The 16,500-nt window shown below is 26.0% G+C and overlaps 1 protein-coding gene across 6 annotated transcripts in view; it reads left to right on the top strand.

The window, feature by feature from the left end:
• LOC107440072 (two pore calcium channel protein 1) overlaps nucleotides 1–16,194 on the top strand; it is a 60,258-nt gene extending 44,064 nt beyond the window's left edge. For 3 of the 6 annotated variants that reach the window (XM_043048181.2, XM_016052857.4, XM_043048184.2), the window contains 6 exons: nucleotides 616–685; nucleotides 784–1,006; nucleotides 2,453–2,543; nucleotides 11,332–11,445; nucleotides 11,529–11,677; nucleotides 13,448–16,194. In XM_043048181.2, the coding sequence (XP_042904115.1) occupies nucleotides 616–685; nucleotides 784–1,006; nucleotides 2,453–2,543; nucleotides 11,332–11,445; nucleotides 11,529–11,677; nucleotides 13,448–13,527 (727 nt within the window). In that variant the 3' untranslated portion in view covers nucleotides 13,528–16,194. Of the gene's footprint in view, nucleotides 1–615; nucleotides 686–783; nucleotides 1,007–2,452; nucleotides 2,544–7,854; nucleotides 7,979–11,331; nucleotides 11,446–11,528; nucleotides 11,678–13,447 lie in introns of those variants that run through there. The other 3 variants (XR_011638263.1, XR_011638264.1, XM_016052859.4) reach the window with 3 other exon arrangements.
• The last annotated feature ends 306 nt before the right edge of the window (nucleotides 16,195–16,500 follow it).

The raw sequence follows: 16,500 nt of genomic DNA, 5'->3' as shown, positions 1-16,500 counted from the left end.
AACTATTATTTTTTAGAAAAACTAGCTGTGCACACCTAGTGAAATTGTTAGGATTTGCTGCTTTTTATATAAATTATTATAATCTCTGATTTAACGAAGATACTTTTCAAAAATTATTTATAGATGCAAAAATATGAAAAATTTATTTAGAGTTTCCTGTATTTTTTTTTATCTCTATAACTCATCTTGTATGTTTTCTGTAACTTTTTTCTATTGTTGTTATAACATAGGCAAATAATAATTTTTGTTGTATAATTTTTATTTTCCTTTTTTCAACTTTCTTTTAATCGTCAGTATGTGCTTTCAAGTGTTTATATATTGTTGAGACATTCGTCAAAATAATTTTTTCAAAGATATATTACTTTTCTAAACAATACGGAGATTAATTGAAAATTATGTTTTTTCAATTTATTCACTTTGAAAAGTGAATGAATCAATTGAATTTATGATAACTAACTTGTACTGTACTGTATGGTACTTTTATACGTGTTGCACTAGACCTTAATGGGCTATTGGTGACCTTCAGGGAAACATCCCTGAGGATAAGATAGCTATTTTGCTATCGATAGCTATTTTATTGTTAGAAATAATTTCCTTAAATTAATTTTGTTCTAGATTTCAAGTGATTGTTACCACCATACTCAATTTGGGTCCATCAATTCTAACTTATGGTGGAGTTTTGTTAGTAAGTAGTAATAGGTAGTTGAATATATGCTTATTAACAGTATAAGAAAGTGGTTTATGGCTTATTTATTGAAAATTTAAATTTCTTTATCTTTATAGGTTGTGTACTATGTATTTGCAATTATTGGAATGGAGCTGTTTCATAATAAAATAAACTATTATGGTTATGAAAACATCACAAATTCCAATCATCTCTACTGTGGAAATAATTTATTAAAGGGATCTGTTTTTTATCAAAGTCAATACTGCAGCAACAATTTCAACAACATTTTAAATACATTTGTAGTTTTATTTGAGCTTATGGTTGTCAATCAATGGCATAATATCCTTTAGTAATTTTTTAGTGTCTCACTTGATATACAGTTGTCTAGAGAGTTATATTTTTTATAAAAAGTTATATTTTATTAATATATCTATATTTTATAATATAATCGTTTTACTGATAGTTCTATTTATTATTAATACAAGATATAATTTTTTATAAGATTTTAAATAATTTTCACCTCATATAGAATTTTTGATTAATTGAAATGTTATCAGACAATTCACCCATGCTTTTTTTTAATATTTATTAGACTCAAAACCTTCATTTGAGACAATGAGGCAGATGAATCTGTTTTGGTATTGTAAAAATGTTCACAATCCATTTATCAAATTGATCCATTTATGGCTTAGTAGGAACAACTACAATCCTGCTTATAAAACTTCAAAATTCCACCAGAGCTTGTAATGACTAATTTATGTGAGACCTTTGTTTGATTTTTGAAAATTTTATATTGCAAAATTTATAAATTTTTTAAAATATTTCTTATTTGTGGATTGTTAAAATTTTATGACTTTGATATATGTTTATTTGATTTTTTTATAAGCCAGATATTAAAATGTCTTCCTTGTTTTAACTTATGGAAATCATACAGCTGTAATATGTAACTTATTACTGCCGAAAATAGAAATTTTTTATGATATTTTGAAATATTTAATGGTGTTAAATGACTGTAAAAATCTTTAAGCTTTTTTTCTGATTTGAAAAAAATCAAGATTTGTATATTGTGAAAATTTAAAATGACCTGTGATTTCTGGAAATTGTTTTTAAACTTAATCTTGCATTTATTAATCATTCACTGAACACAAGCTTAATAACAAAAACTTTGACTCTTTTTTATTTCCTCTGAATAATGCTGAAAACTTCAATCAAGTCAGACTTAAAAATAAAAGCTACCTTAGCAACCTAATGTTTGAATTTTTTAAAAAAAGTATGTAAAAATAATTTCTGAGATAATTTCTGAGTTTGAGACATTTTTAAATCTGTGAGTGCCGACGGAATTGTGAAATTGAATTAAAATTCACCTTATCTAGAACATTCCAAGAAACGAAACGTGCTGTAAAAACGAAATGTTTGCTTAAGAGCAGATAAATTGCCAAGATGCAAAACTGGCTGTGTAAAAAGTAGTTAAAATATTATGCCTCAAGTTTTACTCAAATTCAGCTTTCTGAACTGTAAAATGTTAACTCAGTTCAAAGAAAAATGAAGAGTTTGTGCCTCTGGTTTTCTTGGGTATTTTGTTTGGTTGATTCATTCAGTCTTTTATTGTAATTTAAATTGTTTGTCATAATCTGATATTTAAAGTAAAATTGCTTAGCCACAAGTTGAGAAAAAAATAAGAACTTTTTTTTTCTTGTCTGGTATATACATCAAATGAATTCATCTTTTAAATATACCATAAATTATGTCAGTTTCAATCATACTTGTCTCCTTAACTTTTTTTAATTATTACGAATGGATTTGTGCTTGTAACTAGTAAAGCAGCCAGAATTTATTTCTTTATTTTTCATCTCACATGTGTCATTATTGTTCTCAAGTAAGTAAAGTAGCATTTTTCTTATCATTGCAATTTATATTACTCTATGTAGGCAAAAGTCAGTAGGCACTTTCAATTTTTAAATTTTTTTATTTCTATAGAAATATTGGAAGGATTATATATAATTTTTAGGTCCCGTAATTATGAATTAATTAAAAATCTCAATTGATTTATTGAATTAAAGTGAACTCATTTTTTTTTCAAACTCTGGATTTATTCAAAAACAAATGTTAACAAAGTCATTGAAAAAAATTGCAAACCTATATCAGATTGTTTGCTCAGAAAATGATATTTTTCTCATTTTTAAATTCAGTCTATGCTCGTTAATAAGGACCCCCTTGCTATTATACTGCTACCCTTCCATTTTAGTGACCAATAGAAGTCTTGTTTGATATTCTATAGATGCAATATCATTTAATACCTATCAGAAAATTTTAACTGATTTGTTCATCCCAATATTGCGACCAATATTTTATTTTTTTTTTAATTTCAAGGAAACTACTCCAAAAAAGATGTTAAACATTTCCGTGCTTTCGAAACAAAACTTTTTCCTATGAGCCAATGGATAGAGTAAACCTGGAGTAAATAGCTCAAATCCCAATTTCTTTTCATGTTACTGCTTATTAAATGAGAAACATTTTGAATTCTCTATAAATGTAGAAAGAATGGGATTCATATTCTTAATCTAGGTTGTTCTAAATATAATCTGTAATTTAAAAAAAAATAGTGAAATACCAAATATTTTTCATTGATGTAAATTAAAATTGTATATTGCGTTCTCATGAGGAAATTGGAGTCAAGGAAAAATTGTATACATTCATAACCCTTGTAAAATTCCTTTCAACAGGTTGTTGAAATTCATTGATCATATTTTTATTGTTTAAAAATTATATTCACTATTTTTGTGATGTTTTATTTTGATGTTATAACAAGTGGTATTCAGATTCTTCTTGATTTTATTTTTGCTTGGATTTTGTAGTTCTATGGACATATGATTAGTGAAAACTGTTCATGCCTAGAACACTAAAAGCTTAGAAAAGAAATTTAAAATTTTCAAGGAAGTATATAGAAGAATATTATCAAAATCACAATTTACTGAAATACTGAAGATCTTGAAAGCCACTTAGTTAATTCTCCTCCCCATTAATTAAATACACCTTAGGGAATTACATCAAAATTTAGTTTTTTTGCACTTAATTTTTTTTCTTTAATAGAATTTTATAAACCCTGGATGTTTCAAAACTGAAAAGTGTTGTATACTGAGGTGTAGGGAATGTGATAAGTGAACATTTCAGTTATACTTTTTGTGATGATGCAGATTAAAATAAATAATCTTTTATATGTGCTAAAATTTTATCTGGAAAGAAAATTCGCATTTTCTGTTTGACTTCATTCCTAGGCATTTCTCTATAATTTTCCATCAATTTTTTATGCCTTAATAAATGAATGGTTTAATTTTCAGTTTACCTTAGACTCTTTCTTATTTCGTCTAAAAGTTTTCAATTAAGTATTATTCACAAAGAAAAATATTAGGTTCTTTTATTTTTAAAAAAAGTAATGTTTTCTTTAACGGAGTATAAGACTTTTGAGGTTGCATTTTTCTGACAAATTCTTTTAATATATCAATTGTAATATTTTACTATGGGTAAATTAGGTAGGGCATTTTGCATTCAGTTGAGAGAAAAAATATCTCTTTAAAAACAAGGACACAATTTTTTTTTGTTTTTTAAAAGTTTATTTCATTAGTTTTTTTAAATGGGTGAACTTTTGATTTCTGCTTTTGGTGTTAAATTTTTTTTTATTGATTTGTAGCTAGGATATTGCAATAACCCTCCAAGTGTTGAGCTGCTTTGCAAAATAGTGGCACTAGCTTTCCATTAAATAACATTGGGAAAACCTGCTTTTAGATGCGAGAAAGCTGTGGCTGTTAGTTATAGGAAATCTGAGACTAACACTCAAGAGATTTAAGATTTAAGTTAAATTTGCACGTAATGAAGAAACTAAAATTTTCAATTTTCTGTAAATGCACCGTAAACCAATGGTGTTTTCAGTCTGTTTCATTTAGTTAAAGCACATTGCTCAAAGCTACTTTGTCACCAGTGTGTTTTAAAAATGAAGTATTATTTTTAAAGTATGTGCACTTTTTTATGATTTTTATCATTGCATTATGGGCATCGTAGGTGCTTAATTTTTGAGGGGGACAAAATTAAAATATGCAGTCAAACTATAAATTTCACTCCTAACAAAATTTTTTACATCTATAAAAAAATTAATGTTGTTCTTGTTTTTACCTTCAATGAATTTAAATGGATAATGATTGATAAAGATTTTCTCTGTAAGAAATATCGAAGAGAACTATAGATTTCTAATTATTGAGAGGGACATATACTCACCATCTCCTCCCCTGCCAACGGCGCCCATGCACTACTTATTCCTTCATCATGAGTTTTTATTTATGTTGAACACTAATTTTTGCCCTATTTTTTCAATTAGCTCTTCCGCTTTGAGTAAGTATGAAAAAATTTGTTTTAACTTTATGCCCTATGATTATTATTTAACTTTATGTCTTATAGGTATGTTTTTCCTATCTATTTTAGTATTTTTGTTTTACTTATACCTTGTTACTAGTTTAACGTTTTAATTCTTAGAACCACATTTTTTAAAAATAGCATGCAACCATTATTGCTGTTTCATTTCTGACTTATCACATTAAGCTCATTTAGATTTAATTAGTTTTTTTTAAAATTTCTCTCAGTAATTATAAATAATTTATAGAATTGACTATTTAGAACAATTAAGTCTGAAATAAAACAGTCGGAAAAAACAGAACAGTCGGAAGTGAGCATATTTCTGCTAACTTCGACAAACAGTTTTAAAAGGAAAACAAAATTATTTTCAAAAGAAATTTTTTAAATTTTTTTTTAACCATGCATTAATTTACAAAGTGCAAAAAAAAGCCTGAATAATTTTTTATTTAATAACTGGATTTTCACATAGTAGCAAGGAGGAAAGGCTTCAGCGAAAGAGCGGAAATTCAGCCATCGATGTTTGATGCGGGGTTTTCCTCCTTGGTGTGATGTGTATTGAATTTGTGCGTCCTCATATTATAGTTCTCTCAACTCCATTAGCTGTTTCAATGTTTGTCCATGCACATATTTGTTTTTAGTTTACCTGTGTCCTTTTCACATGGTGCACCATAAGATAAATGTATTTTAACGATTGAAGTCATTTTGATAGACGAACATAAAGTGTGTAAGATTGATGCTGCTGGAAAAAAATAAATTCAAGTTTGATTGGTTAAATAAAAATCAGAGTTACTAAAAATGTAACGTAACTATCAGAGGTTAGAGGTGAAAGTTAGCGACTGTTTTAATTTAAAATGATGATTATTAAGCTTTATATATTGCCTAATTTTCTTTAATATAGTAGTGATCAAAGACTTTTAAAATTACATTTTGGAAAAATTTAAATTTCAACTTTCTAAATGCTTCTGAAGCTTTTAATATAAAATAAAAGTCTCACGGCAAAGTTAGAAGTTATGTTTTTGTATATCTTATTGATATCACAGAATAAGATAGAACTCTCTCCGCCACCTCCTAGTGTCTGTGTTGTCAAAGTTCACCTTTTTTTATTTTTGTCCACTTTCATGTCTGTACTAGGATTCAAACTTAATGGTTTGAGGGGATGACCTCATATGTTCTAATTAGTGAGAGCAGACAATATTTTAAGCTATAAAATCAGACACAAATATATACTTTCTCTGAATAAGTGTACTTCTTTTGACGAATTGGAACTTCTTACCCTTAAAATATAGGGGGTTACCGTGATCTGGGAAATATAGTTCCAATAGTTTGGTTAGGAGAGCAATCCAAAGTTGAATGTTAATTGTACTTTTTGCATATTTTGCTATATTTTTTGAAGCAAATTAAATTATTTTTGAACACAATCAAAAATTTTATTTAGCCAAAGATAATTGTATGTAAAAAATTATTTGCTATAGTTTTTCATTTTTATTTTATTTAATAATAGTCAAAAAGTTTTGAGGTGTGAGGTATACAACATTTTGCATGATTTTAAAGAATGGATTTTTTTTTTGACTGGCAAAATACAGAATTTTAGCTATATCGGTCAAATAGTTCCTGAGAAATCTAATTTTAAATATACAACTTTTTTAAAATTCAATTACTTAGGTACCATTTGACAGATTTCTTTTAAATTAAATATTTTGTCTTATAAAATTATGTTTTTTAAAATGATGTGGAAAATGGTATACTTTACTATTCAAAATTTTAGCTACTAGTATTATAAAAGAAAAATTTTAAACAATTATAATTATTAAAAAATATATTTGGCAAAATTTTCTTTGCAGAAACAAATTTTATGATTGAGAGCAAACATTTTTCAATTCTCTTAAAACATTCTCAAGATATAGTGAAATATGTAAAAGTAAAATTAGCATTTAAGGGGTCCAAATTTTGAACTGCTCTCCTGACCTAACTATGGGGAACATATTTTCCTGATAGCGGATACCCCCTATTATTTTGGGGGTCAGAAATCATAATCGGTCAACAACAAAAAAAGTATTTTTATTCAGAGAAAATGTGTTTTGGTGTCTCCGATTTCATAATTTAAAACATATGTACAAATTAATTAGCATATTTAAAGTCACCCCCATGAACCATTAAGTTTGAGTTCTAGTATGCGAAAATCCAAAGATCATGGATCAAAAGTTATTCAGAGACTTTCTTTTTTTTCTCCAGTACACTGTATACATACAAAAATATTTTTCCTTAAGTATACTTTGATATTAGTTCTGAAAAAGAAAAATCCAATGCATATTGAAGTGGCAAAAGAAGACTTGCACAAACTCACTTTTTTAAAAAGATAATTCCCACCTATAATGATTATAGCAATTTTTTCACTAATTTTGATTGCATGAAATATTTTCTGGTAGTTGCTTATTCTGCATAGCATTAGCTTTAGTTTTTACGTGCACATATATGTCTATGTGTAACTATTTTTATTTAATATAAATAGATTTTGAATTTTCATTCTTACAAATATATTAAAGTATGTAGTAAAGGTCTACCCTAGAAAAAACCATCTATTAATCAGCTTTTGCATATTATTTATATTTTGTTATTTAATTTATTTTCTAATTTTTATAATTAATTTTTAACCTATCAAGTTTCTAATCTTGCATTTTATCAAGAAATTTCTATATTTCCTAACATTTGTATAATATTTCAACATTTAAAAAAATAACAATGTTCTTTGTTTTTATCTTTCAAACTGTTTTCTATATTTATAGATACGTATACAGTGTCGGCGGAAGACGCTTTTGCTCCCTGGGCGATGTTAAAAACAGGGCTCTTCAAACTCAATTTTAGAAGAAAAGAAAATTTCAGAAAAAATAAAAACTTTAATTATTTTGCCGGTGTTGTCATAGAGCAATTTTTTTGTTGTTTTTATTCTACATCTTTTTTTTCTAATATCAACCCTAAATGCTCATTTTGGACACATGAACATAGTAAACAATTCCTTCAAGGTTAAAAAAGAAAGTTGTTAGTTTAATTAATGAAAATATCACCTCAAATATTCTAGAATAAACATCTATTGCAGGTAATATTTTTATTGATCATAATCTTATGACATATAAATATATAAGCATAAACATTAAAATTTATTTTTTTGTGCTATAGCAGTGGTAAACAAACAGTTTTATAGACACTTCAAAATAAATTATTTTTGAGGTCTCATTTTTGATAGAATTTATTGTTTTTGGTATTCAGTATGTTGTCACTTTGTTAAAAAGTATTTTAAAGAATGAAAAATTGTTGCCATCAACTGTTGTCAGACAATTTATAGATTTATAAAATTTTTTTTGCATTTATAAACTCGTTCACTTATTCGACTATTCAGTAAAATGCTCTCAAATGACTCGTCATAAACAAATTCACAGTATTTATTGCTTACTCGCTGTTAATGCACCTAATTACTGATCCATTAATTGTTTCTTTACATTCCTTTTTATCTTTTTCTTTCTGATTAACCCAGATTTCTCGAAACTTCCGCTGTGATTTGATTGAAAAACTTAAATTGGAAACGGAATAAGTATTTTTAACATTATTAATATTTATATCAACAATTTCACATTATCATAAGAGTATATTTGACTCACAGGTTCACATGTAGTACATATCTAAGACCCAAATCTTACACTTAATTGAACACTGTTTTTTGTTATAAAATTAATTCCTATTCTTTCATATTTGAGCAAAAAACAATGATACATTTAATAGTTTTAAATATACAAGAAAAATTTTTTAAAATGTATTCAAATGGGGAAAATTATTTTTCAATAAAGAAATCCAACAGAAAAGACTAAATATTGTAAAATAATAAATGACACATTGAGACATAGCTTTAATAAAAACTCATTCTGTAATTTTTTATCTTTGATTAAAATCTAAATTAAAGTAATAAATAAAAAAATTCGTTTGTGAACCGAAATTCCAAGGTGATGTTTATTTTTAAAAATTTCTCCTGTTTTCATAAAATTCACAAGACATAACACGCTAAATTAAAAGAATGAATGAACAGTTCATATGGTCATTCTCTAAATGCTTTCCTCCCAGTTTCTGTCTGGCATTTATTATTTGCGAATATTGTGTGAAACTTGCAGCCCACCTTCACCCCTTGGAAAATGTAGAGCTCTTTCTATTCAATATCAAACAAGTAGCTTTTCTGGCGCACCTTGTTTTTTCCTTCTTGAGTAAAGCTTTAACCATATACAAAGTTATTGTAAGAATATATAATTTAAAAAAATAAAAACCTATAAATATATTTTTCAGGCAAACAATATAAACAAAAAGAGAAAAAAATTAAACTTTGACTGCATTAAATCTCGTTCAGCGCTCCGGGCGAACGCCCGCCTCTTCCACCGGCCATATATATATGTAATATACACTCACTTACATGCATGCATTCAAATAAAATCCTATTTTCCGAATCTTCAAGATTTAGTTTGGAAAATAGATTTTTCTGAATAATTAGTCTTCAAGGTAAACTTAGATATAAACATGTTAAACAAGAAAAAAATTAAAATCTTTCTTTTCTTTAATAATGTTATTTTGTAGTTTATATGGCATTTAATCTACTAAACTTTGTGCTGTAGCTAGTAAAAAGTTGTGACATCTGAATTAAATATTGTATTATACGTATATAAAACAATGTATACTTGTTGTGTGTTATAAGTATATGAAACTTCAGTTATACCAGACTTTTAAAATTTAAAGCAGTTTCTTAAGAGAGTAAATTTCTATTAGCATTATCATTGATTTACTATCACTATTTAGAAAGTTTAAAGCTTGAGGAAACCCTGTATATGTGGTTACCTACGTTAGGAAGCGAATGGGGCAAGGAAAGGGTATTGAAAAATACGGTATATTTTAATTTAAAAGATTTCAATTTAGTGGAGTTCTTGTGAAATAAAATTGTTTGAATAATGAAAGTTTATTTCTTCGAAACTATTTAACTGACTTATTCAATATTGAATGTTTTCTTAAGTTACATACCTTAAAATTATGCATATTAAAAACGCTTAAAAATTAAATTATAAAGAGCTAAAAATAATTAATCTAATATTTATTTATAATATAATGATGTAATAATATAAGTTATACATAATAATTATTTTGACTTCAGTTTGCATAAAATTATGTTTTGATAAAAGAGTTATTGAATTCTGTGCAAAACGTTTTTGATTGCCATCAATAGTTCTAGAAATATTGTAATAAGTAAATTTAACATTAAGGGACTCAAACTTTTGACCTTACACAATTGAGACCATATTTTTTTGATTATAAATCCCTCAGAAAGAACGAAATGCTTTTTAGGAAAAAATATATGTGAGCACAAATTAAATAGCCTATTTAAGGTCTATCCCTGGAATCAATGAAATAGTGTTTGAGTATACTACAATCTTATTAATAAAATGCTCACATTAACCATTTATAATTTCGTTCACTGTAAAAAGGTTGCAATTTTGTAATGCTTAGGGTTGAGATTGGTTAATATTGGTTCATCTGCTTAGTCTGGAATTAATTTGTGTATCGAACTGATTCAAAAGATTAATACACCATAGTTGGTAATTAATGTTTGATACAATCTCGATTTTGCTTGGATCTAACAATCATAATGATTTTCTATATTATTGTATTTTCATGTTGTCATGTGATATTTTAATAATTTTTCTGTTAACACTGCAAAAATGAAAAAATTATTTCAAAGAATTATTTTTTGAATGTTTTATTTCTCTATTGTTTTTACATAAAAAACTTTCTAAATATTTTGACAAAAATTTCTAACTCTTTGTTTCATATCTTTGATTTTTTTGAATGATTTTTAAAAGTAATTTATAAGAATAAATTTAATTTATTTCTCCAAATTGTTTTTCTTGGCCTAAAATATTTGTTCTATTTAAAACTCATTAATTTTGCAAAATACAGTAAAAAATCTTTATAATGCAATCCTTGGAGCTTTGTGTTTTATGAAATTTTGTGTTAACAACATGTAATTCTTGTTTGATAGAAATTAGTAAGCAAACACATAATCTTCATAAATCAAAAGTTTAATCTGTTTATTATACTTTTAGAAATTTGTTCACCTAGTGTATTTCTTTAAATCTCGCATCAACATAATTATTAGTATAAATTTATTTTGCTACTAAATTATGTAAGCTATTTAAATCTTTAAATGCTATATTTATGACATTTTTCTCTTTTAGTATTTTCACTGCATTTGTTCTTGAAGCATTTATTTTAGAATACTCATTTTGTAAAAGCAAGTTGGAAAGTGATATGGAAAAGAAGATTATAGAAATGGGTCTCCAACTTGGAAGGTACCTTCAATCTGTCTCATATTTAATTAGGTTGTAATGTTTCATTAAATGTCATTATTTCATTAAATGTCTATTTATTTCAGACGAACAGTAAAATCTGCAAAGAGTACTGATAAAGAGGATTTAGTCATAGATTCAGAGGATATAGTTGAATCCGTTGAGGAGGAGCGAAAGACATCTCTCTATCCGGATTTATCTGAGGAAACTGGAATAAGATTCCATCTTTCAAAAAGTATGTTTAATAATTATTTGAATAATTAATGTTAAATAATTATTTGAATTGCAGAAATATTTTGTTTTAAAATTAAACTCTGTGAAAGTTAGCTTATTGATTAATAAAATGATTGATTTTACACTGTAATTTTTTTCTCCTTAGAACAGTACAATTGCCCCCCCCCCAAAAAAAATATATATAACAGTAAAAATGGAGGAAAAGTAATTTTTTATTAATCTGTTTATACTTGAGTTCACATATCTGGATCATTTTCAAAGAAGTGAAATTATTAACTGTAGATAGTAAAGTGAAGTAATAGAAAAAACTAAAATTGAGTAATACTAATACAATAATACTCTACATATCTGTGTGTTTGTTTACTGCATATATGTTTGGTAATTCCCTTTGATCTAGAATTCTAAAAATTCAGTTTTTCGAGAACACACTATACGTCTTTATTGCTTTCTTCAATGAATTTAATTTGTCCTGAAATTTTTTTTTCTAAACTTGTTTTATTTCTGTATGTCAAAGGAAAAAGACACCATGTCCATTTGTTTCTAAAATTGAATAAATACCATGTCTATTTGTTTCTAAAATTGAGTTAATAGTCAGTATTGTTTGTTTCTCACTCTATCTTGTATAGGACACTATGCCCTGACATAAAATCGCGAAGTTAGGCATTTTGAAAAAAACACTTTGTACAACTTCTTAAAGAGGTAAAAGATAATAAAATCTGCTCTTCTCAAAAGTATCATTTTTGTGATATAGTATCTTTTACCTTTAAAGTAGATATTTAAAATTATGTTTTACTGAATATTGTGTGTAATTAGTTTTTAATTTATCCATTTTTACTTTGTCCCTTATCTGGATCATTCTCAAGAAGATGTAATTAAGGTGAAGTAGAAGAAAAAGTTAAAATTGAGGAACATAAATGCAGTGTTACTTTATGTGTGTTCGTTACTTATATGTTCAGTAATTCATTTTAGTCAAATATTCTGAAATTAAATATTAATAACAATCGTAATGTAGTTTGTTTATCCAACTAAGTCTTATGTATAAACTTCGTAATGAAATTTGTATAAACGATCAATTGACAACTGAGTCCATGCATAGTGAAAATCAGTTCATTATTAGAGTACATTTTTTCACATAATTACCAAAACTGAGCATTAAATGCAATTGTTTTGGCAAGAGTGATTAATTTATAAGAAGTGCTATAATAATTTAGAAATAAAGAAGGATTAATACTATTAATTTTACAATTGCTGTAAATTTGTTACAGTTGTGAAATACAATGCCACAAGAAATGTCTTGAATGTTCTATGCCAGAAATGAAAATGGCATAAAATTTCAATAAGAAAAAAAATTCTATTTTCGAAATAAAAAATGTTTGATCTGTTTATTTTCTTGATTTTCAAGAAGTATTTCCTCATTGCATTGTTTTCACAAATTTAAAAAGTTTAAAAATTTGAAAATTAGTAAATTAAATTTAATTTTTATATATGTAAAAAAAGATTCTCATGACATAAATTTCTTAATGTATTTTTTTTTTTTTTAATATTCAAAATTAGTACCTGTTTCTATTTACCTCTTTTTAGTCAGATAGTATAAAAATTATAAGACTTTACTTCAAGTTTAAGACACTTCAACTTTGTTTTCTCAATCACCTGTAATAAGGAAGCAATTTAACGATTAAGTTGTAACTTTAAAAGCAGATTTTTGAAGGACCCTCGTATTTTTATCTTTAAGATTTTATTTTATCTGACTATAATGCACTTTTTTCTCTAGGTAAAAATGTAGAAAACTTGCTTCAAAGAATGTTTGAAAATGAACTTGATGTAAATGATATAGGACCGGACGAAATGTAGAAGATACTCTTTATTTATAATTATCTCTATATACTTGCTTAGCCAATTCACAACACAAGCTCAAGTATCTAATTAGAGATAAACAAAAGCTGTATGAATCAGTGTTCTATATATGATCTAATAGCAAATTCCAAAGCAATTATAGTCAGATATTTCAGAATAAACATGTATCTAGGGACAATATTCTGAAAAGCGATTGTAAAGTTCGCAGCATCGGCGTATAAACTTTGTAGTATATTTTTAAATCTTTGAAAGAAATTAATGAACCAATATTTTGGGATAAAAATTATGTTTGCTAACTGTTTCTGGATAGTCATTTATGTTAACTGAAGTTCATTGATGATAGTTGAACCAATCATTAAAATTGATCATGGAAGTAAGATCTTTATTTAGAAAAGCAACAGCATTTTCACCCATATTATTTCTCTTTGAGAGCCATTATTTTGTAATTCAACATTTTAGATTTAAGTTTCAAGCACATATTTCATGAAGAGGTTGATTAATCTACATTTCAATCTGTAATAATACACCAGACAGTTAATAAACTAATGCTGAGGAATACCCTTGCTAAGTTTTTCTACAATGATATATACCAATAACTTGGTATTCTTGTACCTGGAAACATCATTTTACTGTTAGAATTGCCACGAATTACTTTTAAGTGTGGCTAATCATTGTATGAAGTGCTAATAAATACAGACTTTTTAGAATTGCAAGCATTCAATTTTACTTTAGAAAATGCATGTCTAAATGAACTTTTATTTTGACAGTTTATACCCACATATACAAGACATTCTGTAATCACTAGTACTAAAATGTTGTTTTTATGAATTCTAATTTTTTACATTGCTTGTTTCAAAACTCAGTATAGAAAAAATCGATAAGTGTTGCATGAGAAGTATTTTTCACTTGGGAAATTAAATTTCCGAACATTAATAAAAAATTTCAATTTCAGGAAGAGCATAAAAACGTTAACCAAATTAACATAAATAAAATTCTACCAAATTTTATTTCAAATGTCTGTTTTTCTTTCTGCTTTGCTTTCTAATTTTCTGCATTGGTTCATTTTAAATGTTACTGTTGTGATATATAGATATATATTCTTGTATAAAATGAGCAAATCAACATAATCTTGCACATTCAATTCTTTTTAAATATTTTATCGAGATTGTAAACGTAGAAATTTTTTTTATCAATTTTGTCATAAGAATTAAAGTAATTTTCTTAATATAATTTATTCAACACATCTTACACATATAATCATTCATTATAATATGTAATTTATTCAAACATGCTATGAACATAAAATTCTGAAATTTTTTTGCAGTGGTTTTTTTTAATTTAAAAATGTATCAAAATTGTAGTTGTTAGGAAAATTGACTCTTACTATTCTGCAGCGTGTTAAGATTTGAACAAAAGGACCAGGTTAGCTTTTTCCTTTACACAATATATTAATTACTATTTTATGAAATTGTTAAATAAAAAAATTTTTCTTTTATAAACCTTAAAAAGCTTACAGCTGCCTCTCTGTTGATGATTCACCTTTTCCATTAAAACATATTTGCTGGCTTAAATTATTCTGAGATTTATATATTTGCTTTGAAGATCAATTAAAGCATTATCCCCTAGTGACAAAAATGAACTTATTTTCTTCAGATAGCAGAAAATTTTGTTTTGTTAATGTTGTTGCACATCAGTATAGATAAGTAAAACTATCGTTCATCCCTTTCTGATAAAAAATTGTATTATTAATGTTTCCAGCTCTGAAAACCAAAAAATATTTCCAATAATTTGAAGATTATAATTTGAAGTCCTCTCAATATCAAGCTAGCTGTAGGAAGTTTTCATTGATTTTCTCTCCCTTTTATGCAAATACATTAGGTTTTACTCACAAAAGTAATACTGTCCAAATATTTAATCTCTAGTCTTTTGGGTTGGTTTCAAACATTATGAAGTTAAGAGTTGAAAGCTACGCAAATGATTTTCTTTCCAAAGCATCAAAATCCAGTGATATGATCAAAAATTATTTAGCAGTGGTTTCTTTTTTTTTTTTGCTGACTATATTAGTGATTTTACACTTTATTTACATTCCATGTTTGTTTGTTTCATCGATATATAAAAATTTTCAGAATATATTCTATATATATATATAATCTTTTTTATTTTATGACTTTTTGTTCCATGTCTAATTTATACTGATGTAGAAGATATATTTTCTAAAATTGATAAAAAATATTTGTCTATATATTCTATGAATTTTTTAAAATATCTGTTATTAAAACTATTTTTCTATAAAGTTTAGAATGTTGGTTCTGAAATTGTAATTACTTTATTCATATGTGTTACTTGCAAATAGTTTTATATTCACTATATATATCTTTATTATTTTATGACTTCTTGTTCAATGTCTAATTTATACTGATGTAGAAGATATATTTTCTAAAAAATATTTGTCTATTTATTTTATGAATTTTTTAAAATACCTGTTTTTAAAACTATTTTTCTATAAAGTTTAGAATGTTGGTTCTGAAATTGTAATTACTTTATTCATATGTGTTACTTGCAAATTGTTTTATATTCTCTATATTTATACATCTTGTACTTATGAGTTTCTTATACACTAGTAGAAGAGTATTGATAATTTGTGAAATAAATATTTTTTATTGATTTGATAGTCTTCACATAAATTTAGCTCCTTGTTAATGCACCAATAATGTAAAAATAATCATATCAAAATCGTAGAGTGAGTTATCAGATAAACAAAAGTGGTCAGTTTAAACTTTGGTTCTGCTGTTTAGGTACAATTGGTTTGCATGCATCTCTAAACAGGTTTCATATTCTAAACATAGTATTGGTGAAGTTCAGTATGACTTTGTTATTAAATGTATCAGCACTGAAATCTCACATGTATAAAATAATTTTGTCCAATTAGATGAAAAGAAACAGCTGTCACAGTTTGGAAATATCATGAGA

The sequence above is a fragment of the Parasteatoda tepidariorum genome, chromosome X1 (genome assembly GCF_043381705.1).
Source record: "Parasteatoda tepidariorum isolate YZ-2023 chromosome X1, CAS_Ptep_4.0, whole genome shotgun sequence".
Classification (NCBI taxonomy): domain Eukaryota; kingdom Metazoa; phylum Arthropoda; class Arachnida; order Araneae; family Theridiidae; genus Parasteatoda; species Parasteatoda tepidariorum.
Note: the sequence above shows the minus strand (reverse complement) of the source record. Positions and strands in the feature narration are given on the sequence as shown.